This window comes from Scyliorhinus torazame, chromosome 9, assembly GCF_047496885.1.
Source record: "Scyliorhinus torazame isolate Kashiwa2021f chromosome 9, sScyTor2.1, whole genome shotgun sequence".
Classification (NCBI taxonomy): domain Eukaryota; kingdom Metazoa; phylum Chordata; class Chondrichthyes; order Carcharhiniformes; family Scyliorhinidae; genus Scyliorhinus; species Scyliorhinus torazame.
This window is the reverse complement of record NC_092715.1, coordinates 207,403,477-207,430,167: the sequence shown is the minus strand read 5'-3', so window position 1 is coordinate 207,430,167 and position 26,691 is coordinate 207,403,477. Positions and strand designations below refer to the sequence as shown.

At 44.4% G+C, this 26,691-nt stretch overlaps 1 protein-coding gene across 3 annotated transcripts in view; it reads left to right on the top strand.

The window, feature by feature from the left end:
• LOC140429706 (poly [ADP-ribose] polymerase tankyrase-1) overlaps positions 1–26,691 on the top strand; it is a 204,039-nt gene that overhangs the window by 127,931 nt on the left and 49,417 nt on the right. For all 3 annotated transcript variants that reach the window (XM_072517034.1, XM_072517033.1, XM_072517032.1), the window contains 5 exons: positions 17,560–17,626; positions 18,526–18,712; positions 21,977–22,098; positions 22,853–22,944; positions 23,497–23,575. In XM_072517034.1, coding sequence (XP_072373135.1) covers positions 17,560–17,626; positions 18,526–18,712; positions 21,977–22,098; positions 22,853–22,944; positions 23,497–23,575 — 547 coding nt within the window. The remainder of the gene's footprint in view (positions 1–17,559; positions 17,627–18,525; positions 18,713–21,976; positions 22,099–22,852; positions 22,945–23,496; positions 23,576–26,691) is intronic.

Genomic DNA, 26,691 nt, shown 5'->3' with positions numbered 1-26,691 from the left:
GTAAAATTCTATGTTTTGAGTCACCACACTTTATAATTTCTATCACTAGTTTTAGTTAATTTATTAAGAAATTTTGAAAAAAACTTAGAACATGTGAAGTCCACTACAATATAAGCCTAGATAAAGTGAAAATGCCTAGGGTTCAGCCTTGGTTCACTGATGACGCTCTTGCCTCTGAGTCAGAAGGCCATTTATTCAAGTCCCACTATGGAAACTTGAACACGTAACAAAACTCCAATGGAACATTGAGGGAGTGGTGTACTATCAGCAGTACCATCTTAGAGATGGTCCTGTTGACCCAAAAGATCCCGTGATGCTATTTGAAGTTCCCAAGCTAGCCAATATTTATCCTTCCACCAACATCACTAAAATAGATTATTTGATCATTTACTCATTGCTATTTGAAGACCTTTTCTGTGCGTAAGTTAGTTACTATGTTTCCCCCATTACAGTGACTGCACTTCAAAAAATACTTCACTAACTAAAGCATTATGGGGTGCCTTGAAGTTATAAAAGATGCTATTTAAATACAAATTTGTCTTTGCTAGTTTCCAGTCAACTGGGCTAATGGGTATATGTTTTATTCAGGAAAAATAGTTGACACGTGCAGAGCACAAGGGCCTCCTGGAAACGGTTCTTTTTCCATTTAAATATGGAACTTGTGTATGACCCAATTCTCCCGGTTAACATTTTGTTCTGGAAATATTTTTGTTTTAAAAAGTGCATTTATTCAAAATTGGTGACAGACATAGATTCTGCTATCGGTGGATTCTGGGGTAATTGAAATTTTCATAACCGTACACCGTCTAAATCTACCACGGGATGTGGAACAAAGCTTTTTTTGAGGTACAAATCATCGATATGATCTAATGGATCATATCGATCCATGCTCATGAGCTGAAATGGTCTAATAAGAGTAGTTTTAACAAGTTCACTGGAGGCCTGTATTTGACTGCTTTAACATCTGATTCATAATATGCAAACAGGGAAATTTTGATTTTCAAATTTGCTAAATGTCCACGGCATTGGGTCACTAATTACACTTGTGAACACTTCGGGCTGGATTCTCGATCCCGGGCCACCCGAAGCGCATTTCCTGATGGGATGGAGAATCGGGCATCGGGAGAAAATTGGGATCGGCGTCAGATGCTCCAACCCCCCAGCTGGTGCCCATATCTCTCTCTCACACACACACACACACACTCCCCCGCTCGCTCACTCACACTCCCACTCACTCACACTCCCACTCACTCACTCTCTGACTCACTATCTCACTCACACTATCTCACTCACACTATCTCACTCACACTATCTCACTCACACTATCTCACTCACACTATCTCACTCACACTATCTCACTCACACCATCTCACTCACACTATCTCACTCACACTATCTCACTCACTCACTCACTCTCTGATTCACTATCTCACTCACACTATCTCACACTCTCACTCACTATTTCACTCACACTATCTCACTCACACTACCTCTCACTATCTCACTCACACTCGCACACACTCTCTCACACACACTCACAACTCTCTCTCTCATTCACTCTCTGATTCACTATCTCACTCACACTATCTCACTCGCACTATCTCACTCGCACTATCTCACTCGCACTATCTCACTCGCACTATCTCACTCGCACTATCTCACTCGCACTATCTCACTCGCACTATCTCACTCGCACTATCTCACTCGCACTATCTCACTCGCACTATCTCACTCGCACTATCTCACTCGCACTATCTCACTCGCACTATCTCACTCGCACTATCTCACTCGCACTATCTCACTCGCACTATCTCACTCGCACTATCTCACTCGCACTATCTCACTCGCACTATCTCACTCGCACTATCTCACTCGCACTATCTCACTCGCACTCTCTCACTCGCACTCTCTCACTCGCACTCTCTCACTCACACTCTCACTCACACTCTCACTCACACACTCTCACTCACACACTCTCACACTCTGACTCACTCTGACTTACTCTCTGACTCACTATCTCACTCGTACTCTCACTCGCACTCTCACTCGCACTCCCTTACTCACTCTCACTATCTCACTCGCACACTCACACGCTCTCACTCACTCTCACTCACTCTCACTCACACTCTCTCACTCACACTCTCTCTCACACACTCGCACAACTCACTCACTCTCTGATTCACTATCTCACTCGCTATCTCACTCGCTATCTCACTCGCTATCTCACTCGCTATCTCACTCGCTATCTCACTCGCTATCTCACTCGCTATCTCACTCGCTATCTCACTCACTATCTCACTCACTATCTCACTCACTATCTCACTCACTATCTCACTCACACTATCTCACTCACTATCTCACTCACACTATCTCACTCACACTATCTCACTCACACTCTCACTCGCACTCTCTCACTCGCACTCTCACTCGCTCTCTCACTCGCTCTCTCACTCTCACTCACTCGCACTCTCACTCACGCTATCTCACTCGCACTCTCTCACTCGCACTCTCTCACTCTCTCACTCGCACTCTCTCACTCGCACTCTCTCACTCGCACTCTCTCACTCGCACTCTCTCACTCGCACTCTCTCACTCGCACTCTCTCATTCGCACTCTCTCACTCGCACTCTCTCACTCGCACTCTCTCACTCGCACTCTCTCACTCGCACTCTCTCACTCGCACTCTCACTCGCACTCTCTCACTCGCACTCTCTCACTCACACACACACTCTCACACACACACTCTCTCACACACAATCACAACTCTCTCACTCACTCTGATTCACTATCTCACTCACACTATCTCACTCACACTATCTCACTCACACTATCTCACTCACACTATCTCACTCACACTATCTCACTCACACTATCTCACACTATCTCACACACTATCTCACACACTATCTCACACACTATCTCACTCACACTATCTCACTCACACTATCTCACTCACACTATCTCACTCACACTATCTCACTCACACTATCTCACTCACACTATCTCACTCACACTATCTCACTCACTATCTCACTCACTCTCACACTATCTCACTCACTCACTCACTCACTCACTCAGTCTCATTCACACACTCTCACGCTCTCTCACACACTCGCACAACTCACTCACTCCCTGATTCACTATCTCACTCACTATCCCACTCACTATCCCACTCACTATCCCACTCACTATCTCACTCACTATCTCACTCACTATCTCACTCGCTATCTCACTCGCTATCTCACTCGCTATCTCACTCACTATCTCACTCACTATCTCACTCACTATCTCACTCACTATCTCACTCACACTATCTCACTCACACTATCTCACTCACACTATCTCACTCACACTATCACTCACACTCACTCACTCTCACACACTCTCTGACTCACTATCTCACTCGCACTATCACTCGCACTATCTCACTCGCACTATCTCACTCGCACTCTCTCACTCGCACTATCTCACTCGCACTCTCTCACTCTCTCACTCGCACTCTCTCACTCGCACTCTCTCACTCGCACTCTCACTCGCTCTCTCACTCTCACTCACTCGCACTCTCTCACTCGCACTCTCTCACTCGCACTCTCTCACTCGCACTCTCTCACTCGCACTCTCTCACTCGCACTCTCTCACTCGCACTCTCTCACTCGCACTCTCTCACTCGCACTCTCTCACTCGCACTCTCTCACTCGCACTCTCTCACTCGCACTCTCTCACTCGCACTCTCTCACTCGCACTCTCTCACTCGCACTCTCTCACTCGCACTCTCTCACTCGCACTCTCTCACTCGCACTCTCTCACTCGCACTCTCTCACTCGCACTCTCTCACTCGCACTCTCTCACTCGCACTCTCTCACTCGCACTCTCTCACTCGCACTCTCTCACTCGCACTCTCTCACTCGCACTCTCTCACTCGCACTCTCTCACTCGCACTCTCTCACTCGCACTCTCTCACTCGCACTCTCTCACTCGCACACACACTCTCTCACACACAATCACAACTCTCTCACTCACTCTGATTCACTATCTCACTCACACTATCTCACTCACACTATCTCACTCACACTATCTCACTCACACTATCTCACTCACACTATCTCACTCACACTATCTCACTCACACTATCTCACTCACACTATCTCACTCACACTATCTCACACACTATCTCACACACACTATCTCACTCACACTATCTCACTCACACTATCTCACTCACACTATCTCACTCACACTATCTCACTCACACTATCTCACTCACACTATCTCACTCACACTATCTCACTCACACTATCTCACTCACACTATCTCACTCACTCTCACACTATCTCACTCACTCACTCACACTCACTCACTCACTCAGTCTCACTCACACACTCTCACGCTCTCTCACACACTCGCACAACTCACTCACTCCCTGATTCACTATCTCACTCACTATCCCACTCACTATCCCACTCACTATCCCACTCACTATCCCACTCACTATCCCACTCACTATCTCACTCACTATCTCACTCACTATCTCACTCACTATCTCACTCGCTATCTCACTTACTATCTCACTCACTGTCACTCACTATCACACTCACTATCTCTCACACCCACACTCTCACTCACTCTCTCACTCTGACTCACTATCTCACTCACACTATCTCACTCGTTCTCAGTCACTCACTCACTCACACTCACTCACTCTCTCACTCGCACTCTCACTCACTCGCACTCTCTCACTCGCACTCTCTCACTCGCACTCACTCACGCTCTCACTCGCACTCTCTCACTCGCACTCTCTCACTCGCACTCTCTCACTCGCACTCTCTCACTTGCACTCGCACTCTCTTACTCGGACTCGCACTCTCTCACTCTCACTCTCACTCGCGCTCTCTCACTCGCACTCTCGCACTCTCTCGCACTCACTCACGCTATCTCACTCGCACTCGCACTCTCTTACTCGGACTCGCACTCACTCACACTCGCACTCTCGCACTCGCTCACTCGCACTCTCTCACTTGCACTCGCACTCTCTTACTCGGACTCGCACTCACTCACACTCGCTCACTCTCACTCGCGCGCTCTCACTCGCGCGCTCTCTCGCTCGCGCGCTCTCTCACTCGCGCGCTCTCTCACTCGCGCGCTCTCTCACTCGCGCGCTCTCTCACTCGCGCGCTCTCTCACTCGCGCGCTCTCTCACTCGCGCGCTCTCTCACTCGCGCGCTCTCTCACTCGCGCGCTCTCTCACTCGCGCGCTCTCTCACTCGCGCGCTCTCTCACTCGCGCGCTCTCTCACTCGCGCGCTCTCTCACTCGCGCGCTCTCTCACTCGCGCGCTCTCTCACTCGCGCGCTCTCTCACTCGCGCGCTCTCTCACTCGCGCGCTCTCTCACTCGCGCGCTCTCTCACTCGCGCGCTCTCTCACTCGCGCGCTCTCTCACTCGCGCGCTCTCTCACTCGCGCGCTCTCTCACTCGCGCGCTCTCTCACTCGCGCGCTCTCTCACTCGCGCTCTCTCTCACTCGCGCTCTCTCTCACTCGCGCTCTCTCACTCGCGCTCTCTCACTCGCGCTCTCTCACTCGCGCTCTCTCACTCGCGCTCTCTCACTCGCGCTCTCTCACTCGCGCTCTCTCACTCGCGCTCTCTCACTCGCGCTCGCTCACTCGCGCTCGCTCACTCGCGCTCGCTCACTCGCGCTCGCTCACTCGCGCTCGCTCACTTACACAATGCACTACCTGTCCACTCCTCCTCTACCAATCCTGCCCAGGGATACCTTTAATAGGAACTCCCTTAATAGGGACCCCCCCCCCCCCCCCCACAGAGACCCCCTAACTGATAGAACCCTCCACAGAGATCTCCTAATTGAAAGAACCCCCCACTGAAACCGCCTAACTGAAGGAGTCCCCTGAAGGGACTCCCCTGTCTATAGGGATTCCCACAGGAACCGCCTGACTAAAGGGACCACCCCACCCCATAAGACAAGATACCCCTGTCTGGAAGCTAGAAAGCAGTCCAGATAGGGGCAGTGAAACAAACTAAAGCTGTAACACTTAACTGGAAGCTCCATGTGTCCATTCCTAGAAGGAGAACAGCTGTCAACTGTGTTTCAACCTTTCAGATCCATTAGCTGCAAGTCATTCATTCCTTTCTAGTAGAGATCTGTGATTGGCAGCCTCCACAAAACTGCTGCAGCTTTTGATTCATTCATGTCCCTTCATGGATCAGTGACCTTAAATGCTGAAACCCCAATATTTATAAACATCTATCACATCAAAGATCAGTAGGTGCATTGCACTTACTGATTGGAATGCATATACCCCTCTTTTACCGAGCTAGGGTGTCCCTGGGGGGATTGGGTCGGCCCATCCCCCCAGGGAAGTTGGGGGGGAGCTGCTTTGCGACAGGGAGGATAGGGGTTGGCCTGCTGCGGGACTTTGCTATCGGGCCGCTCGCTCGAAATACCAGCCCGATAGTGGGATTCCCTCGGGAATCCCTTGCATTCCTCACCGTGCATAAATTTGCATGGCAAGGATACGAAATTGATTGCAATTCTCCGGCGAGAGAACATAGTCTCCCAAATGGAGAATCTCGCCCATAATCTATGTGATTTTAAACGCCTGGCAGTCATTAATAGATGTGCAATTCCTCTTGTGTTGCTGCACCTTTATGTATAATGGTAGAACTTTGAAAATTCCAACGGTAAAGATCGAATTTTGTCAAGTGCCATCTGTGCCATGGTTGGATTTGTGCAGAAAGATTACTTTTCCAGCATCTAGCCTTGGATGTTCCACAGTTTCTTACAGTCAAACGGCCAGCACCATCGGCACCTGCTCCATCCCGTTACCACTGATTGCATCCATGCTGCCTGGTCAATGAACCAGATATCTTTCTTGATTCTGAGTTAAGCTTCTGAACTTTATAAAAGGAGCAGGGCAGAGCAACATAAAAGGTGAGGCCTGAAACGAAGCAACACAAGGCGATGCCGGGTGCAGAGAGCAGCATAAAAGGCAAGGCTGGGAGAGGAGCAGCATAAAGGCATGGCCGGAAACCGAGTGGAGCAGAATAAATGACTAGGCAGGAGCAGAGCCGAGCAGCATAAACGGTGAGGCCAGGAGTAGGCTGCTTCTGTGGCTGAGTCCGAATCAAATAGGAATAAATATTGTCAATTGATGTCATAGCTCAAGGAATCACACATTGTGAGTATACTGGTAATTGTTTAATTTCAATTTAATTTAAATGAATCAACTAGAAAGTAAAATTATCATAAAAGCTAAACGCCAATTTGATAATTTATATACTTACATCAGTGTTATATTAACTTTATCGCCTGGGTCTGATTAATTAAAATAACAAAGAAGATTAACGCTAAGGCCTTCAAATATTTTCAGTATATTAAAATGTTAGGACTGTAGATAAGTAAAAATGTTTAAGTTAACCTCCCTGTAATATAAACTGATGTCAGCACAAGTCAAGCAACTGATTGGTGAGTAGCTGGTGAGTATTTATTAAAGTCTTGTTTATTTCTGTTAATTCAATCAGTAATCTAATAGAGGAATAGCAACATCCCAGTCCTATCGAGTACACATTTTGTGCCTTGTTGGAACTCTTAAGACGTTTCTCATGTCTTGGGCAACTTGTGCAGGAAATGTGGTCAGCTGCAGCAGCTCAAGCTCTGGATTCCAGAGCTGGAGCAGCAGCTAGAGTCACAGTGGTGCATCTGCAAGGCTAAGTTTTTTAAAATGTTTCTGGATGTGGTCACCTCAGTTGAAGAGAGTTCACGTCGAATGAGTGGGGTCAAAAGTAAGAAGAAATGCAAGAATGTCTAAATTAGATTTACAATACATGTATGTGACTTCACTGAGTACCACAAATAAAATTCAACTGCAGGCACAGATAGACTTTGGGGAATATGATGTGGCGATAATGGAGACCTAACGCAAAATACTATGTACTAAAAGTTCCTGGATACAAGGTAGTCAGGAAAGATGGGGAAGGAAAGAAAGGAAAAAGGGTAGCAGTATTGATTAAGGATAATATTCAAGTGCTTTTGAGAGACCATCAGCCAATCAAGTAGTCGCCTGAGTGTATCTGGTTTTCTTATGGATATTCAGTTCTGAATACTTCAGTATTCAGTTGAGAATGATCGTTCATTCGGGGAGTACAGACAGAGCCAAGTCCATGGCACATTGGCTGGCTCAGTTGTATGGGAAGAGGCGGGAGGAAGATTGGAAAAGCAAGAATCATAGAATTTACAGTGCAGAAGGAGGCCATTCAGCCCTTCGAGTCTGTGCCGGCCCTCTGAAAGAGTACCCCATCAAGCCCACACCTCCACCCTATCCCCATAACCCAACCCAACACTAAGGGCAATTTTGGACACTTAGGGCAATTTAGCATGACCAATTCACCTAACCTGCACATCTTTGGACTGTGGGAGGAAACCGGAGCACCCGGAGGAAACCCACGCACACACGCGGAGAACGTGCAGACTCCGCACAGACAGTGAACCAAGCCAGGAATCGAACTTGGGACCCTGGAGCTGTGAAGCAATTGTGCTAACCACCGTGCTACCGTGCTGCCCTGTGATATGAGATGAGTGATATGAGATTAGAGAGTTAGGACAACAGACAGGTATCCAAGGTGGTATGTTGGCTCCCTGGTGCCAGAGTCAAGGATGTCACTGAACAGCAACAGAGCACTCTGAGAGTGGAAGGTGTAGCCACCTAAAATGGCTGATTCCCTATTAATTTGGCCAAAACCCGATTTAAAATGGCTAACCGGAAAGGCTGATGGGAAAAGCAGCCAACAGGACACAAACGGACAGCTGCAGACAGAATAGCATATTCGGCTCTGGGGAAGTCGGCCAGATCGATACTCAAGACCATTAGCAGCACATCAACCCAGACATCTGCAGTTTAATCGGCTATCCCCGGGAACAATTGCAACATATTAGCAATTGAATGCCGGGCCAGACCTGTCGGCGCCTGTAGTGGCCGAAACAAAAACAGGTGAACGACACCCCCCGATCGGGGAATCGCCCCGTTATTGGATATATCGAACCCAGTGAGCAGGGAACAAGTCCAATCACTTGGGACTCAGGGTCAAGGGCCGCCCCGAGAGGCGGGAAGCCCCTGGTCCCTATAAGGTGAGGGGCCAAGTTCAGATCTCTCTCTCTCTCCCTTCTCCTGCTCGAGACCTTCGCAAGAACATCAACCAGAAACAGTAAGTTTGACTCCAGCGATCGCTACCCGATAAAGACTCCTAGCCATCGACCTGTATCAACCTTTTTGAATCCCGCGGGCCAGATCCGATTCGATAAGCCATTCGTTTCCTTGACCTGGTGGGCCCTTCCTAAAGTTAAGTATTGGCCAGTAGTGATAGGTTTCTATATAGATAGTAGGATTATTGTGTAAGCATTACTTGCTGTACATAATAAATGACCGTTGATTTCAATCTTACTAGGCAGTGTGCTGACTTATTAATCATAACTCGAGCTTGAACCACGTGGCGGTATCAGAAAGATACCTGGCGACTCGTGAGCAAAGGTGACATAATCAGAGCTAATAAACTAAGGTTAAAAAGAGCAACAAAGGTCACCAGCTAGCAAGTTGCCCAAGACATGAGAAACGTCTTCGAGTTCCAACAAGGCACAAAATGTGAACTCGATAGGACTGAGATGTTGCCATTCCTCTATTAGATTACTGATTGAATTAACAGAAATAAACAAGACTTTAATAAATACTCACCAGCTACTCACCAATGAGTTGAAATTAAATGAAAATCGCTTATTGTCACAAGTAGGCTTCAAATGAAGTTACTGTGAAAAGCCCCTAGTCGCCACATTCCGGCATCTGTTCGGGGAGGCTGGTACGGGAATTGAACCGTGCGGCTGGCCTGCCTCGGTCTGCTTTCAAAGCCAGTGATTTAGCCAAGTGTGCTAATGTCAACAATATGGTAGAAAGAGGGAGGAGGTCCTGGAGGCTGGTTTTAGGGAGCAAGGAAGGAGTCCAGCAAACAGGACCTAAAAGATAGTAACCTCCAGATTACCCCTGGTGCCACAAGCTAATGAATGTAGAAATTGGAGGATAGAACAGATAGATACATGGCTGGAGATATGGTGCAGGAGGGGAGGACTTTAGATTCTTTGGACATTTTGATCAGTTCAGGGGAAGGTGGGACCTCTACAGGGCAGCTGGGTTGCATTCAACAGAGCCATCGGAACTGATGTCCTTGTGGGGCAGTTTGCGAGTTGTAACGAGGAGCGTTTGAATTAACTAGGCAGGGGATGTAATATGAAAAAGGGAGAACAAGGTGCACAAGATACTGGGAAAGACAGATAGCACTAAAGTAAGAAAACATTTCTCCCTAGATTCCAAAGATATGCAGGTTACAGAGTTGCAGGGATAGGGCAAGGGAGTGGACCTAGGTAGGGTGTTCTTTCAGATGGTCGGTGCAGACCCGATGGGCCGAATGGCCTCCTGCGCTGTAGGGATTCTATGGAGTAAGGCTTTAAATGAGGTCAGAGAAATAAGGAATGCAGTAAGTTCTAAATTGCGTTTACAATCTATGTGAATGTACAGAGTCTGGTGTTAATGTTATCGATCTGCAGATGCAGATAGACTCATGGGAATGCAATGTTGGGGCAGTAACAGATCTGGCTTAAAAGCAGGACTGGGAGGGAAATTTGCTACGGCTCTTCGGCGGGATTTAAGCTAATTTGTCGGGGTGGGAAAACGAGCTGTAGTCCAGAAGCCAGTGTTGAGAGTAGTGAGGTACTGAGGAGGGTATAAAGGTCGCAGGCGTGTACCGGTAGACAGGAAGATGGGTTGAAGTGTGTCTACTTCAATGCAAGGAGCATCCGGAATAAGGTAGATGAACTTGGAGCGTGGATTGGTACCTGGGACTACGATGTTGTGGGCATTACGGAGACATGGTTAGAACAGGGAAAGGAATGGTTGTTGGAAGTTCCGGGGTATTGATGTTTCAGTAAGAGCAGGGAAGGTGGTAAAAGAGGTGGAGGAGTCGCATTGTTAATCAAGGATAGTTTAACGGCTGCAGAAAGGCAGTTCGAGGGGGATCTACCAACTGAGGTAATATGGGCTGAAGTTAGAAATGGGAAAGGAGCGGTCACGTTGTTAGGGGTTTTCTATAGGCCCCAAATAGTAATAGAGATGTGGAGGAAGAAATTGTAAAACAGATCATGGATAGGTGTGGAGGTCACAGGGTAGTTGTCATGGGTGACTTTTACTTTCCACATATTGATTGGAACCTCTATAGGTCGAACAATTCGTACAGTGTGCGCAGGAGATTTTCCTGACACAATATATGGCTAGGCCGACAAGAGGTGGGCCACATTGGATCTGGTACTGGGTAATGAACCGGGCCAAGTGTTAGATTTGTCTGTGGGAGAGCACGTTGGAGATAGTGACCACAATTCGGTGTCTTTCACTATTGCAATGGAGAGTGATAGGGCCATACGGCAGGGCAAGGTTTATAATTGGGGGAGGGGTAATTATGATGCGATTAGGCAAGAATTAGGCAGCATAAGATGGGAACAGAAACTGTCAGGGATAGGCACAAATGAAAAGTGGAGCTTGTTCAAGGAACAAATACTGCGTGTCCTTGATAGGTATGTCCCTGTCAGGCAGGGAGGAAATGGCCGTGTGAGGGAACCATGGTTCACAAAAGAGGTTGAATGTCTTGTCAAGAGGAAAAAAGAAGCATATATAAGGATGAGAAAACAAGGTACAGTTGGGTAGCTTGAGGGTTACAAGGTAGCAAGGAATGAGCTAAAAAAAAAAGGGCTTCGGAGAGCTAGGAGGGGGCATGAGAAGTCCTTGACGGGTCGGATCAAGGAAAACCCCAAGACTTTTTACTCTTATGTGAGAAATAAAAGAATGACCGGGGCGAGGTTAGGGCCGGTCAAGGACAGTAGTGGGAACTTATGCATGGAGTCAGAAGAGGCGTTGAATGAATACTTTTCTTCAGTGTTCACCAAGGAGAGGGGCCATGTTTTTGAGGATGAGTGTGAGATACAGGCGGGTAGGCTAGAGGAGGTAGGTGTTCTGAGGAAGGATGTATTAGCAATTTTGAAAAACTTTAGGGTCGACAAGTCCCCTGGGCCAGATGGGATATATCCTAGGATTCTTTGGGAGGTAAGCAATGAGATTGCAGAGCCTTTGGCTTTGATCTTTGGGTCCTCATTGTCCACTGGGATAGTGCCAGAGGACTGGAGAGTGGCGAATGCTGTTCCTCTGTTCAATAAAGGGAATAGGAATGACTCTGGTAATTATAGGCCAGTTAGTCTTACTTCGGTGGTCGGTAAGTTAATGGAAAAGGTCCTGAAGGATAGGATTTATGACCATTTGGAAAGATGCAGCTTAATCCGGGATAGTCAACACGGATTCGTGAAGTCTTGCTTCACAAATTTGATTGAATTGTTTGAGGAGGTTACTAGGTGTGTAGATGAAGGTAGAGCAGTTGATGTCGTATACATGGATTTTAGTAAGGTGTTTGATAAGGTTCCCCATGAAGAAAGTAAGGAGGTGTGGGATAGAGGGAAATTTGGCCGATTGGATAGGTAACTGGCTATCACATAGAAGACAGAGAGTGGTGATGGATGGAAAATTTTCAGGCTGGAGGCCAGTTACCAGCGGGTGTACCACACGGATCAGTGCAGGGTCCTCTGCTATTTGTGATTTTTATCAATGACTTGGAGGAGGGGGCTGAAGGGTGGGTCAGTAAAGTTGCTGACGACACCAAGATTGGTGGAGTAGTGGATGAGGTGGAGGGCTGTTGCAGGCTGCAAAGAGACATTGATAGGATGCAGAGCTGGGCCGAAAAATAGCAGATGGAGTTTAACCATGATAAGTGCGAGGTGATTCATTTTGGTAGGAAAAATTTTAATGCGGATTACAGAGTCAATGGTAGGGTTCTGAGGAATGTGGAGGAACAGAGAGATCTTGGGGTTTATGTCCATAGATATCTGAAGGTTGCCACTCAAGTGGACAGAGCCGTGAAGAAGGCCTATAGTGTGTTAGCGTTTATAAACAGGGGGCTTGAGTTTAAGAGCCGTGGGGTTATGCTGGAACTGTACATGACCCTGGTGAGACCACATTTGGAGTATTGTGTACAGTTCTGGTCACCTCACTATAGGAAGGATGTGGAAGCATTGGAAAGGGTGCAAAGGAGATTTACCAGGATGCTGCCTGGTTTGGAGTTTAGGTCTTATGGGGAAAGGTTGAGGGAGCTAGGGCTTTTCTCTTTGGAGCAGAGGAGGATGAGAGGCGACTTAATAGAGGTTTATAAGATGATGAGGGGGATAGATAGAGTGAGCGTTCAGAGACTATATCCTCGGGTGGATGTAGCTGTTACAAGGGGGCATATCTATAAGGTTCAGGGTGGGAGATATAGGAGGGATGTCCAAGGTAGGTTCTTTACTCGAGGGCCGAAGGGCCTGTTCTGTGCTGTTCTATGTTCTCAGTGGGTTCCTGCCTACAAGATATTCAGAAAAATATGGGGAAGGGGAGGAAGTTTAGTAGTATTAAAGATAATGTTACAGTGCTGGAGAGAGACAGACAGACAGACCGACATCAGAATCTATTTGGTTGGATCTAAGAAACAATGGAGATGCCATTGTAGTACCAGGAGTATTCTATAGACAGCTGACTAGTGGGAAAGATTCGGAGGAACAAATGTGGAAGGAAATTTGATAGGTTCAACAAGTACAGAGCAATTAAAATGGAGAAATTTACAAAAGATTTGTATCTCAGTGGATCGTTAGTCTTTGGCATTCTCTATCCCAGAGAGAAGTGGAAGAGGAAGATGGTTTGAGTATAGTTGAGGTGCATTCCCATCAGTGGGAAAGGTGAAACGGTGTCAGGTTATTAACACAAGTGTGAACAAGGCTGAATGTGAAAAGCTCAGGCTCAGAGGAGACATGAAAAAAGTGATGAGAAGCAGTGAGAGAAGAGACTGGCAGCTAAAATGAAAGGGAATTCAAACATTTTCTGTAGGCATATAAATAATAAAAGAAGGGATAAACCCGATAGACCAAAAAGGGAATTTATGCATGGAGGCAGAGGATATGACTCAGGTATTTTTCACCTGTCTTTCACTAAGAAGATGCTGTCAAAGTCCTAGTAAAAGAGGAAATAGTTGAGAACTGGATGGGCTATAAATTGGTAGTATTTGAATGGGTGGATGAACTGATAAAGTCACTGAATAAGATGCATTTGTGGATGCTGAGGGACCTATTGGTAGAAATTGCAGAGGTGCTGTCAATAATGTTCCAATCCTCTTTTGATATAGGCATAGTGGCAAGAGGACTAGAGATTTGCAAATGTTCAAAAGAAGTATAACCAGTTACAGGCCAGTCACTATAACCTTGCTGGTTTAAAACTAAGACCGAAGTAACAGTCATCTGGGAAAATGTGGATTCATTCAAGGAAAATCCGATTTGTCTGATTTATTAAAACAAGTCAAGTTCAGCTAACTTAAAGTTTTTATGGTAACAGAGGGTTAATAAGGGTAATATGGTTGCTGTTGTGGTCTTCCAAAGGCCTTTGATAAAATGTTGCATAACAAGTTTGTCAGCAAATTTGAAGTTCAAAGGACAGCAGCAGATGGATACAAAATTGGCAGAGCGACAGGAAACAGTCATGGTGAACAATTGTTTTTTCAGACAAAAGGGGCTTGCTAGAGTTCCGAAAAGGACCACTGCTTTTCTTGATCTATATTAATGATTTACCCTTGGATGTGCAGGGCACAATTTCAAACTTTGCAAATGACACAAAACTTGGATTTACTGTGAACTATGAGGAGGGTAGTGATGAACTTTGGTAGGAAGAACAAGGAGAAGCAATATAAAAATAAAGGATATGATTATAAAAAAGAGTACAGGAGCAATGGGACCTTGGGGCATATGTGCACAAATCGATGAAGATGGCAGGACAGGTTGTGAAAATAGTTAAGGCAATGGGAATCCAGGGTTTTATAAATAAGGGCATAGAGTATAAAAGCAAGGAAGTTATGGTAAACCTTTACATGGCACTGGTTCAGGCTCAACTGGAGCATTGTGTCCAATTCTGGATGCAACACCTCAGGTGGGATGTGAAGGCATCAGCACAAGCACCGAAAATATTCATGAGAATGATTCCAGGGATAAGAGTCTTCGGTTATGTGGACAGATTGGAGAAGCTGAAAATGTTCTTCGCAAAGAGAAGGCTCAGAGGAGATTTAATAGAGATGTTCAAATGAGCATAGACAGACTAGATAGAAAGAAACTGATTCCATTGGCAGAAGGGCTGAAGACCTGAGGACACTGATTTAAGGTGACACGAGGTAAACATTTCTTACGTAGCATGTGGTTAGGATCTGTACTGTGAAGGGAGATTCAATCATGGTTTTTAAATTGGAAATTATCTGAAGAGACAAAAAAAGTCATGGCTACATGGAAAAAACATGGGAGTGGGACTCACTGTTATTCTTGCAGAGGGGTGGCATTGGCATGAATTACTGCATTGTAATCATCCTATAATTTTATGATATCCTTTTCAGTGCAAAGATCACCTGTTTCCAGCTGCACCAACCTCAACCAAACTGCTGCTGAACATCACACTCACAGTGGGCTCAACCATCCCCTCTATGTACCTTTGGTCAGCCTCTCATCCTCCACCCTTCGTAAACCGCAACTCGATCAAAGCTCTGTGGGCCATATCGCGTCATGTATCAGGCCTTGTTCACTCTGTCCTTTTTAATGTACATTGACTTCTAGTCTCTTTTAATATTTCCCCCTCATTGTACTTATGTCATCCAATACACCCATTTCTTCTTAATTGCAGTGTCAGCGTCCTGTTTCCTGTTTTGTGAAGCCAGATGCATTGTTTTCATTGAGAACCATAGAATTTACAGTGCAGAAGGAGGCCATTCGGCCCATCGAGTCTGCACCAGCTCTTGGAAAGAGCACCCCACCCAAGGTCAACACCTCCACCCTATCCCCATAACCCAGTAACCCCACCCAACACTACGGGCAATTTTGGACACAAAGGGCAATTTATCACGGCCAATCCACCTAACCTGCACATCTTTGGACTGTGGGAGGAAACCGGAGCACCCGGAGGAAACCCACGCACACACGGGGAGGATGTGCAGACTCCGCACAGACAGTGACCCAAGCCGGAATCGAACCTGGGACCCTGGAGCTGTGAAGCAATTGTGCTAACCACCATGCTACTGTGCTGCCCATGTTCACATTCTCTGAGTCAATGCACAAATTACCTTTCTGGTCTCTAATTGACCTTACCCTCTTGATCATTATGTATTGATAAAACATTATTTGGTCTTGCGGCCTCTTATGTGGAACCATGTTGAATGTTTTCTGAAGGTTCCTATAAGTAACTTCCCTAGACACCCCCTTATCTACCTCTTTATTTATCTCAATAAATTCGACCAGATTAGTTAGACATAACTTCTTTACAAATCTATGCTGACCCTCTGAGCTCATATATTTTCTAACTGCTCCAAATCCATCCTGTCGCTCCAAGCTCGTATTTGTCCAAATGCTCACTTTATCCCTAATAAACAGATATTAGGAGCTTGCCCACAACTGATATTTGACTAATAGGCCTATATTTTCCTGGTTTATCTTTCTTGCCCTTCCCTAAGTAATGGAGCGACTGTTTCATTTTTCAATCCATTGGGATAATTCCTAAACCAAGTGAGTTACAGAAGATCATGACTAATGCATCAGCAATTTCCTCAAAATCAATTTTTAATACTGAGTGGATGCAATCAGATTCTGCAAATTTGTATATCGTTATTCTTAACCGTGTTTTTGCTTGTATTGCAATCAGTAAGTTTGTTACCTTATTTGTCCTTACACCTTTGCTATTTTATCCTGATCCTCTATTGCAAAGACTAAGTGGCTATTTATAATTGTGTAATTTCCTGATATTCAATTACAATATCACCTGCATCCTTCATTAGGAACACGCATTATACTAAGCCACCTTCTCTTAAAATATTTGTAAAAATCTTTAGTTTTGTTCTTGTCCTCCGCCAGCCTTTTGTCACATACTATTTTGAGGCTTTTGCCACTCTTTCGTTTGCCTGAAAACATCTGAACACAAAAATTGGAATGGTATAGTTTGCCTTAACTTCCTTAGCCAGGGAAAGAATACCAATTCTTGATTGCATTGTATTTTTGTTAGTTTTGAATGTGTATAAATATGTGGGGAAAATGTTAAACTAGATTTGGCTGCAATTTGATGCATTTGCTGTCCAAGATGGTTGGCTAGCCTGCCAGCTTTGACTGCCCATGGTTCACATAAACTGTGACCCTCATGGGTAAGATACCAGAGGATTATCAGCACTCAAGCTTCTGCCTCAGTAGAAGAGGGATAAGGAGAAAGTTAGATGGGGGCTTAGTGATTGAATTGAATTCCTGTGGCTAATTGAAGAAATGAATAAGCTAACTGTACAAAAAGATTGCTTTTAGTTAATGTGCATTAGTTTGTATCTTTTAATATGTAAAATCATTACACTGACCTCTGCTTTCTCTCCTTAGTGGACTTGTTCCTCTTCATAATGCTTGTTCATATGGCCATTACGAGGTCACTGAACTGCTGCTTAAGGTAAGAATAGCCACATTCATTTATAGACTTCCAATCATAAATATAAAGTTGCATGTGATTTAGAACTTCATATTGTGCTTTTGTTTAATTTCGTAAGCAGTCAAATAGGTGCACCTGCTTTTTCTTTATCATGTAGGGGCTGGTTTAGCACAGTGGGCTAAGACAGCTGGCTTGTAATGCAGAACAAGACCAGCAGAGTGGGTTCAATTTCTGTTCCAGCCTTCCCGAACAGGCGCCGGAATGTGGCGACTAGAGGCTTTTCACAGTAACTGCAGTGAAGCCTACTTGTGACAATAAGCGATTATTAATATTATACAGTTCTGGGATCTCCTAGCTAAAGAAAAGTTGGTGTATTTTCTGTTTTAAGATGCAGCTGAATTTGCCCTTGTTTTAATGGAAAAGCTGTTTGCGATAGTCCGTAATATTAGACACTTTAAAAGTTTGGTGATTAAACTGAATCAGTGGCAACTAGTATCACATTACTGAGTTTTGTAAATTATGGGAACAGCAACACTAGATCATTTTATTGCCTTGGGGGGGCAGCACGGTGGCATAGTGGTTAGCACTGGTCTCTCACGGCGCTGAGGACACAGGTTTGATTCCGGCCCCGGGTCACTGTACGTGTGAGTTTGCACATTCTCCCCGCGTCTGCGTGGGTCTCTCCCCCACAACCCAAAGATGTGCAGGGTAGATGGATTGGCCACGCTAGATTGTCCCTTAATTGGGAAAATAAATAAATAATTGGGTACTCTTTTTTTTTTTTTAAATTAATGTTTTTTTAAATGTTTTATTACCTTGGGTTTTGCTAAGATACCAAACAAAAGAACTCTGTTCGATGGTGTATTAATTACATTAGTGATGGGTTGTAAATCTTATTAGAATGGTGCTTTTTCTTTTAGCATGGAGCCTGTGTAAATGCTATGGATCTCTGGCAGTTCACACCACTGCATGAAGCTGCATCTAAAAACAGAGTGGAAGTCTGTTCACTTCTATTAAGCCATGGTGCGGACCCCACGCTAGTTAACTGCCATGGTAAGAGTGCCATGGATATGGCTCCGACTCCAGAGTTAAAAGAGAGGCTTGCCTGTAAGTATCAGGACTGTACAGAGATCTTACTGCAGTGAACATTCTTGAATATTAAACTAGTTGCAGCATTTAAAATTCTAGTTCTTTTACTGTCTATTTTTAACAGAGAGGAGAGGGACAGGCAAACTGTAACTATTTCCTCTTAACGCGGCCAACTTGTGTTTTGATTAACTCAGGTTGGTTTATTTCACATTTTAAAAAATAACCCAGGTGAGGAGTGTCCGCAACTTCCCACTCCTAACACACACGCAGTAAAAAGGGAATAAAAAAAGGAGTTTTACAGTACAAGAACCTACAGAAATGAATATTAGTTCATATGATTTCCAGAGTCCGCAAAGTCTCTTTTCTGGCAGGGTTCAGTTCTGATGAGTTTCTGGTTGGAGATATGTAAATCCTTGGAATGAATAATGCGGTAGCAAGGTGCATTATCTATGCTTGGACCACATGGCAGACATTAATCAGAGACTTTTAAAATAAAGCAGATGTTGTAGAATTGAAAGGTGGTAACCAAATGATTACTCAGCCAGGTTGCAGGAATCCTGTACAATTAATGTTAAAACAGCAGTCTGAGGATCTCTCAGTTCTCAAAGGGTATGGGAATTGAAAATTATAATGAGTCATGTGACTTTCTGCGCAATGACTTTAAAAGGGGTGTCTAGGGCTGGTATTGATTTCAGGACTGATAATGTGCAATTCATTACCATCCATATTGAGGGTCTGGTGTTGGGAAACCATTATCACAGCTGACTCCACCAGCAAGGTGAGCTTATCAGGTGTAGATGACACCCCTCTGGCGCTCCCTTGAAATGGGTCTGAGCAGTCTCAGGTGTGATACAAGTCTGTTGGCAGCTCTGTAGGCATGACAAGTTATGATGTGCGAGTTTCCTGGTCTCTTGTGATTTCAAGGGGACCGTGCAATGTGCTGAGAGATCCCAGAAGCTGAAACAAGGATTACTTTGTGAATGTAACTCCTGGCCAACTCTCAGCCATTTTTTTTGGTTCGGCAGAAAGTCCATTTTTAAAAAGTTCTCCATTTCTTTTCATATTATTTATGGGATGTAAGCGTTGCTTGAGAGGCCAGTTTTGGTGCTATTCCCTAATTTCCCTCACGAGGATGGTCATGCGCTGCCTCTTGAACCAAGGTAGTTCATCTGGTGTAGATACATCCACTGTTGATGGGGAGGTAGTTCCAGGCTTTTGAACTAACAACAGTGAAGAAATTACAATATAATTCTGTCAGGGTGGTGTGTGGTTTTGTGGGGCTGTTGCAACTAGTGTTCCCGTGAATCTGCTGTCTTTGTCGACCTAGATGGGTTGCAAGTGTTAAAGGCGCCTAGGTAAGCTGCTGCCAATGTGTGCCGAAGGCGGAGTGCGTGGACATTTAAGGTGGTGGATGGAGTGCTGAAAGGTCCCCATATAAGGATTGCAAGGCAATTACCCGGGAAGTTCAAACTTCCATTGGGCAATTGCCCTGCACTGGGGACCATCGGATACTCCGATTTAAATTGCAGTCTTCAGATGGTTCCAAGTGTCTGGAATAGTTACCCAAGAAAGATGAGAAGAATTAAAACTGCTTCTAGCTCCTGGGTGACTATAGCACTGGACCCCCATCCCTTCCGACTGGCCACCCTCGACCTCGATTATCCTCACTGGCTGACTCCCCACCACCACCCACTGACCACCCCTCCCTAACTACCCTCACTGACCACCTGACCCTCCCCATTGTGATTGCCACGCCACAGAAGTTATGAAGCAGTATTTATATTGCTGGTCTAGTTAAGTTTCTGATCACAGGTAACCCTCCCCATGATATTGAGGATTCAGCTAAGTGTTGTCCAGGTCCTGCTGCATAGAGGCATAGACTGCTTCAGTCTCTGGCATCGCAAATGTTACTGTACACTCTAATTATTAGCAAACATTCTCGTTTCTGACTTTGTGGTAGAGGTAAGGTTAATGATGAAGCAGATGAAGATGGTTGGGCCTATGAAATTACCCTGAGGAACTCCTGCAGTGATGTCCTGGAACCTAGATGATTGAACTCTAACCACAATTATCTTCCTTTGTGCTAGGTATGACTACATCCAGTGCAGAGTTTTCCCCAATTCTCATGGACTTCAATTTTACTAGGTCTCCGTGATGTCACCTTTGGTCAAGCGCTGTCTTGATGTCAAGTGCAGTTTCTCTCACCTGACCTGTAGAGTTCAGCTCTTTTGTCCATGTTTGGACCAAGGCCGTAATGACCTGAAGCCAAGTGGACCTGGTGAAACCTAAACTGAGCACCCATGAGCAGGATGTATGGGGGGAGCAGTTTGTTGCTGAGAAAGTGCCAATGGCATTGTTGTGACACCTTCCATCACTTTGCTGACGATTGAGAGTTAACTGATGGGACGATAATGGAAGGATTGGATTTGTCATCGTAGTAAATGGACAGGGGCATAAAGCAGCCTTATGTGCCTTTGCCCTCGTGGGTTAGGTGGAAGTGAGATGAAAGAAGGGGGAAAGAATTACAAAGTGCAGTATCTCACCAAGAAAGAGATGGAAAATTTGAGAGCACAATCCCTGCTTGCCTATTATTTGAGTTTCCATATGCATTTGAAAATTTGCCTCACTGAGCATCTAAGCTATTATTTAAATTATTTTCCACCTAAACATTTCCCTACTCCTGAGATCATAGCTGCAATGTTTGATAATCCAATCATACCATTTTTTAAACTATTTATAAAGATAAATCTCGCTCAGCCAAGACATTAATATAAAACAAACAGATTCAGATATTGTAATCAAGGCTGCACACAACCCACGCACAACTTTTACTGAATGATGTTTATTGTCTTTGAGAATATTTTATCTGAACGTATTTGATATTTTAAATCAAAAATGGCATATACCTGATTTGCTTCAGTTTTTCTTACTCTCAATTTATAAGTCCTTAATAGATTCTCAACTTTTTCTAGTTACAAGGACGATTTCCATTTACGCTATACTTGTACTATAGTTCCAAAACCTGGACAAAATATTATTTAAACACCCTATTGCTGTCTCTTGTCTTTGGATAGATGGATTCATTTCTAGCAGGGGGAACTCTAATCCATGCTATCAGAAATTTTACATGGCTGTCTAGTCCTACAGAAATTTATCATTCTTCCCTGTACTGCGTATGTGCTGCGTATTCTTAAAATGAATTTAAAAAAGAATAACCTAATAGTTTTCAGCTGAGAAAATCATGGAAAATTAATACTGAAAGCTGCCTTTTCTTTTAAACAGATGAATTTAAAGGACATTCATTACTGCAAGCTGCCAAGGAAGCAGATTTGACAAAAGTGAAAAAGAGTCTTGCTTTAGAGATAATAAATTTCAAGCATCCGCAGACCCATGAAACTCCACTGGTAAAGATCTGAACTCCTATGCTTATTTATAATCATAAAACTGGTTTTGGTGTTTTCTTTCCATTTAGAAAAGAAATATGCATGATTGCACACAAAAGCTTCCATTTTTGCAGTAAAGGGTTCACAGTTCAGCTCATCATACTTGAGGTCTCAAAGAGTTAGTTACTTAATACCACCCCCACCTCTCTCTCTCTCTCTCTCCCCCCCCCCCCCCCCCCCCCCCCAGCTCGTATACCATTTTAAAATGTCCTTTCTCAAACCTTAGTTGTAATGAGGAAAAAAAGAAACCCTAACTAATTTACTGAATGTGTTTAAAATCAATTAAATTAGTTTTAACCATCTAGTTAGGTCATCCACTCCTTTGAATCAAGGTTGTTTGTGCTGTCATTTTTTCACCCTGGGCTAAACAGCTGGCTTGTAATGCAGAACAATGCCAGCAGCGCGAGTTCAATTCCTGTACCAGCCTCCCCGAACAGGAGCCGGAATGTGGCGACTAGGGCCTTTTCACAGAAACTTCATTGAAGCCTACTTGTGACAATAAGCTATTATTATTATCATCAGTGTCTAGTTCCTTTGAGGAGCTGCTCAGGCTTCCCAAGTTGGCAGCCCACACAAGCACAGCAGAAAGTAGAAATACCCTTATTACAACACACTAAATCAATAGATGTGCCTAATGGAATGAAGACAGCTCACATTGTCTATATTAGTTGAATTCAACAGTGTCTGGAACTTAATATCTGAATTTCTTTCTCAGCATTGTGCTGTGGCTTCGCAACACCCCAAGCGCAAGCAGGTAACGGAACTGCTTTTGCGAAAAGGAGCAAATGTCAATGAAAAAAATAAAGAGTAAGTGTTTTTTGTTAATCAGAAGTTGTTATTTTCAAGTTAGGCTGTAAAACCTTTATTAGATGCCTGTGACTATTTCAGATTTCATAACTTGAAAGCGAACGGGAAAACCCTTGAGGGTCGCTATGTAAAGGATCTAATTATAAATCTGTGACCCTTAAGACTGACCTTGGAATGTAACTGGTTATTAGACTGATCCATAAGTTGACCATGTGAGGTAACTGGTTGTAAGCCTCAGGTAAATAATGGTGATATTTATTCTAACTAAATACATTCACTGTGTCATAAGGGGATTAACTTGGTAAATTTCCATTTGAGAAACAAGCTGTACCTTAACCTATTATTGCCTTTTACGTAGTTGCAGCATAAAATGACCCCAGTAACTTGAAGTAGCATCTTTCTCAAGGTATTAAAATGTATACACAATCCCTAAAAAGCTTCAGGGAATATATGTTAAGTATTGTTACACTTCCTTTATGATGCAAGTATGCATCTATTGAGTGGATCAAATGTAATAATTTAAAGTTTTGTCATTTGTTAAATTTTTTGCAGTTTTCTTACACCCCTACATGTGGCTTCAGAGAGAGCACACAATGATGTTGTTGAGGTTCTTCACAAGCATGGAGCTAAGGTATGTGTTTTTCTTCAAAGCATCCACCCAAATAGAGCAGTGCATCTCTGCCTCTCCTTCCTCCCCATTTGCATCTTGCATTTAGATAGTGCCTCTAACACAGTAAAATATTCTGAGGCACTTCACAGGAATGTTATTAACCAAAATTTGACACTGATCTACATAATATGGTAAAACAGAAGATTGGTCACAGGTGTTGGTTTTGAGGGGTGTCTTCATGGAGGAGAGATAGGGCAGAGAGGTTTAGGGAAGGAATTCCAGAGTTTAAGACCTAGGCAACTGAAGGCATAGCTGAACATGGTGAGAGATTAAAATCGAGGATGCACAAGAGACCAGAATTGAAGGAGCACAGAGATCTTGGAAGGTTATAATGCTGGAGGAGGTTGCAGAGGTGGGGATGGGTAAGGCTGTGGGAGGGGATTTGAAAAACAAGAATTAGAATTTGAAACATGAATCATGGCTGGACCAAAACCAAATATAATTCGGCAAACAGAACTTAGTGAGAGTTAGGATGCAGGCAGCAGGGTTTTTGACAGGTTTATGGAGGGTGGACGGTGGGTTGGATGGAAGGATTTAAGATGGTCTAATCTAGAGCTAAGAAAGGCATGGACAAGGATTTGGCGAGCACTTAAAGGGTGGTGGATTTGGAGATAGATGATGATGTTGATAGAAATGGCAGTCTTGATGATGGAATGAATTTATGGACAGCTGCTAATTCTAGGGTCCAATATGACACCAAGGTTGCAGGTTATGGTTCAGCTTAACTGACCAAGGAGAGGGATGAAGACAGTGGCTGTGGAATGGAATTTGTTTGGTGGGGATGAAAACAATGGCTTTGGACTTCCCAGTTTTCAGTTGAAGGACATTTGAACTTGTGTAGTACTGGATGTGGGTCAAGTTTTGTTACAAATCAACCAGTTAAGGGTTGAGGAAGGTGGTGGTGAGGTAGAACCGGATGCTGTCAGTGTGCATGTTGACTTGACATTATGGTTTCTGATGATTTTACAGAAGACCAGTATGAAGATGGCATAGACGCACATTAGAAGGTGCAAAAAATAATATCCAAGAATTATACCACAACTGAGAGCTTCTAACTATTAGAACAATCTAAAGAACATACTGTGACACCTTTTCTCTAGAAAATAAGAAACTCCAGGACGATCTAATAGAGATCTTCAAAATGATGAACTATTTTTAATATTTTTGTTAGAGTCTCATACAAATGCTTAAAGAAGGGGATAACCACAATACAGGAACGGAAACGTCTGGCTTAGATACAAACAGCAATATGTCGTCCCCGTAAAGTGTGATCTAATGCTTCTTCCCTCCACGATGTAGCCCAGAAATTAAAGGATCCTGTCTAATTGTTAGCCGTCAGAGGCTCAAATAGCTATTTGCAACAATAGCAGGGATAAGGGGCACCCCTGTCTAGTCCCTTGCTGGAGACTAAAATTCTCAGATCTACAACAGTTCGTAAGCACTGCTGCCAGAGGACCTTGATAAAGTACATGTATCCACTTAATGTGCTTCTCTCCCAATCCAAATTTCTGCAGCAAACAAATAATTCCATTCATCCCGGTCAACAACTTTCTCTGTGTCTAGGGAAATCACTAACCCATCTAACCCCTGTTTTGAAAGACCTGAATAACATTCAATAATCTGACATTGTTACAAGGATTTCGGCCTTTAATAAACTCAATCTGATCACCCTGGATAATCAGCGGGAGAATTCCCTCCAAGCACTGTGCCAACACTTTAAACAACAGTTTCAAATCTACATGCAGAAGCAAGATTGGCCAATAGGATGCCCTCTCTTCTGGATTCTTGCCTGCCTTCAAATTCAAAGGATTATTCGCTCCTTGGAGCATCTGATGTAGTAGACCTGTTTCAAATGAGTAACTATACAATCAGCAGATCCATTAGCAAGTCTTTAAATTTCTTGTATTATTCACATCCAAAACAATCAAGCCCTGTGGCCATATCAGGTTGAAAGTCCCTCATGGCCAAAACCACTTTCTTTTCAGAGATAAGAGCATTCAGGCCCAGCCTTTGGTCTTCAGAGATTGTTGGGAGCTTAAGGGAAAGGAAGAAGCATCCAAAAGTGTCAGTGCATCCCCAGACTGGCCTGTTTTGTATAACTTGGCATTTGGGCAGCACAATGATTAGCACTGCTTCTCACAGCGCCAGGGAACCGGGTTCAATTCCGGCTTCGGGTGACTGTCTGTAGAGTTTACACTTTCTTCCCATGTCGGCATGGGTTTCCTCCGGGTGCTCTGGATGTGTAGGTTAGGTGGATTGGCCATGCTAAATTGCCCTTCGTGTCCAAAAAGGGTAGGTGGGGTACTGTGTTACGGGGATAGGGTGGAGGCGTGGGCTTAAGTAGGGTGCTCTTTCCAAGGGCTGGTGCAGACTCGAAGGGCCGAATGACCTCGCACTGTAAATTCTATGATTCTATAAAAACCCTTTGTTGACATCATCTGCATTAATTATTCTATTAACTATGGGATCTAGCACTGAAGGGTTAGCCCTGGAGTCAGCACTCTTCCTAGTCGAAAAGGCCAGATATCTACTTGGTTTGTTCCAAACTTAAATTTTGTTTCACAAACTCATAACCCCTCTCAGCCCGCTGAATCAGCAAGGCGTCCAACGTTGTACAAACTGCGTTAATCTCCCTCAACAATTACAGCGATTAGAATTCCTACCATACTCCCTCTCTGCCTTGGTCAGTTTTACTTCCAAGCGATGCTGCCGCACCAGCATTTTTTGCCTTTTATTAGCCGCATATGAAATCACTCGCCCCCAGGAATAAGCCTTGCATGTTTCCCACAGGATGGAGGGGCTTACATCAGAGGGAATTTACTGAATAAACAAATTCCTCCTTAAAGTACATGGTAAAGGATTTGTCCCTGACAAAGACACGTCAAATTACCATGACGTAGATCGAGGGGGGAAAGACCATCAAGTAAAAGCTCTAGAAAAACAGGAACATGGTCAGCGATCACAATACTGCCTATAGAGCAGGAGGCCGCGAGGTGCAGGATCGCACACGACATGAAGAAATAGCAGAGAAAAAAGTGAATTATTTATACCCAATACCCAACTTCCTCACAAACTGA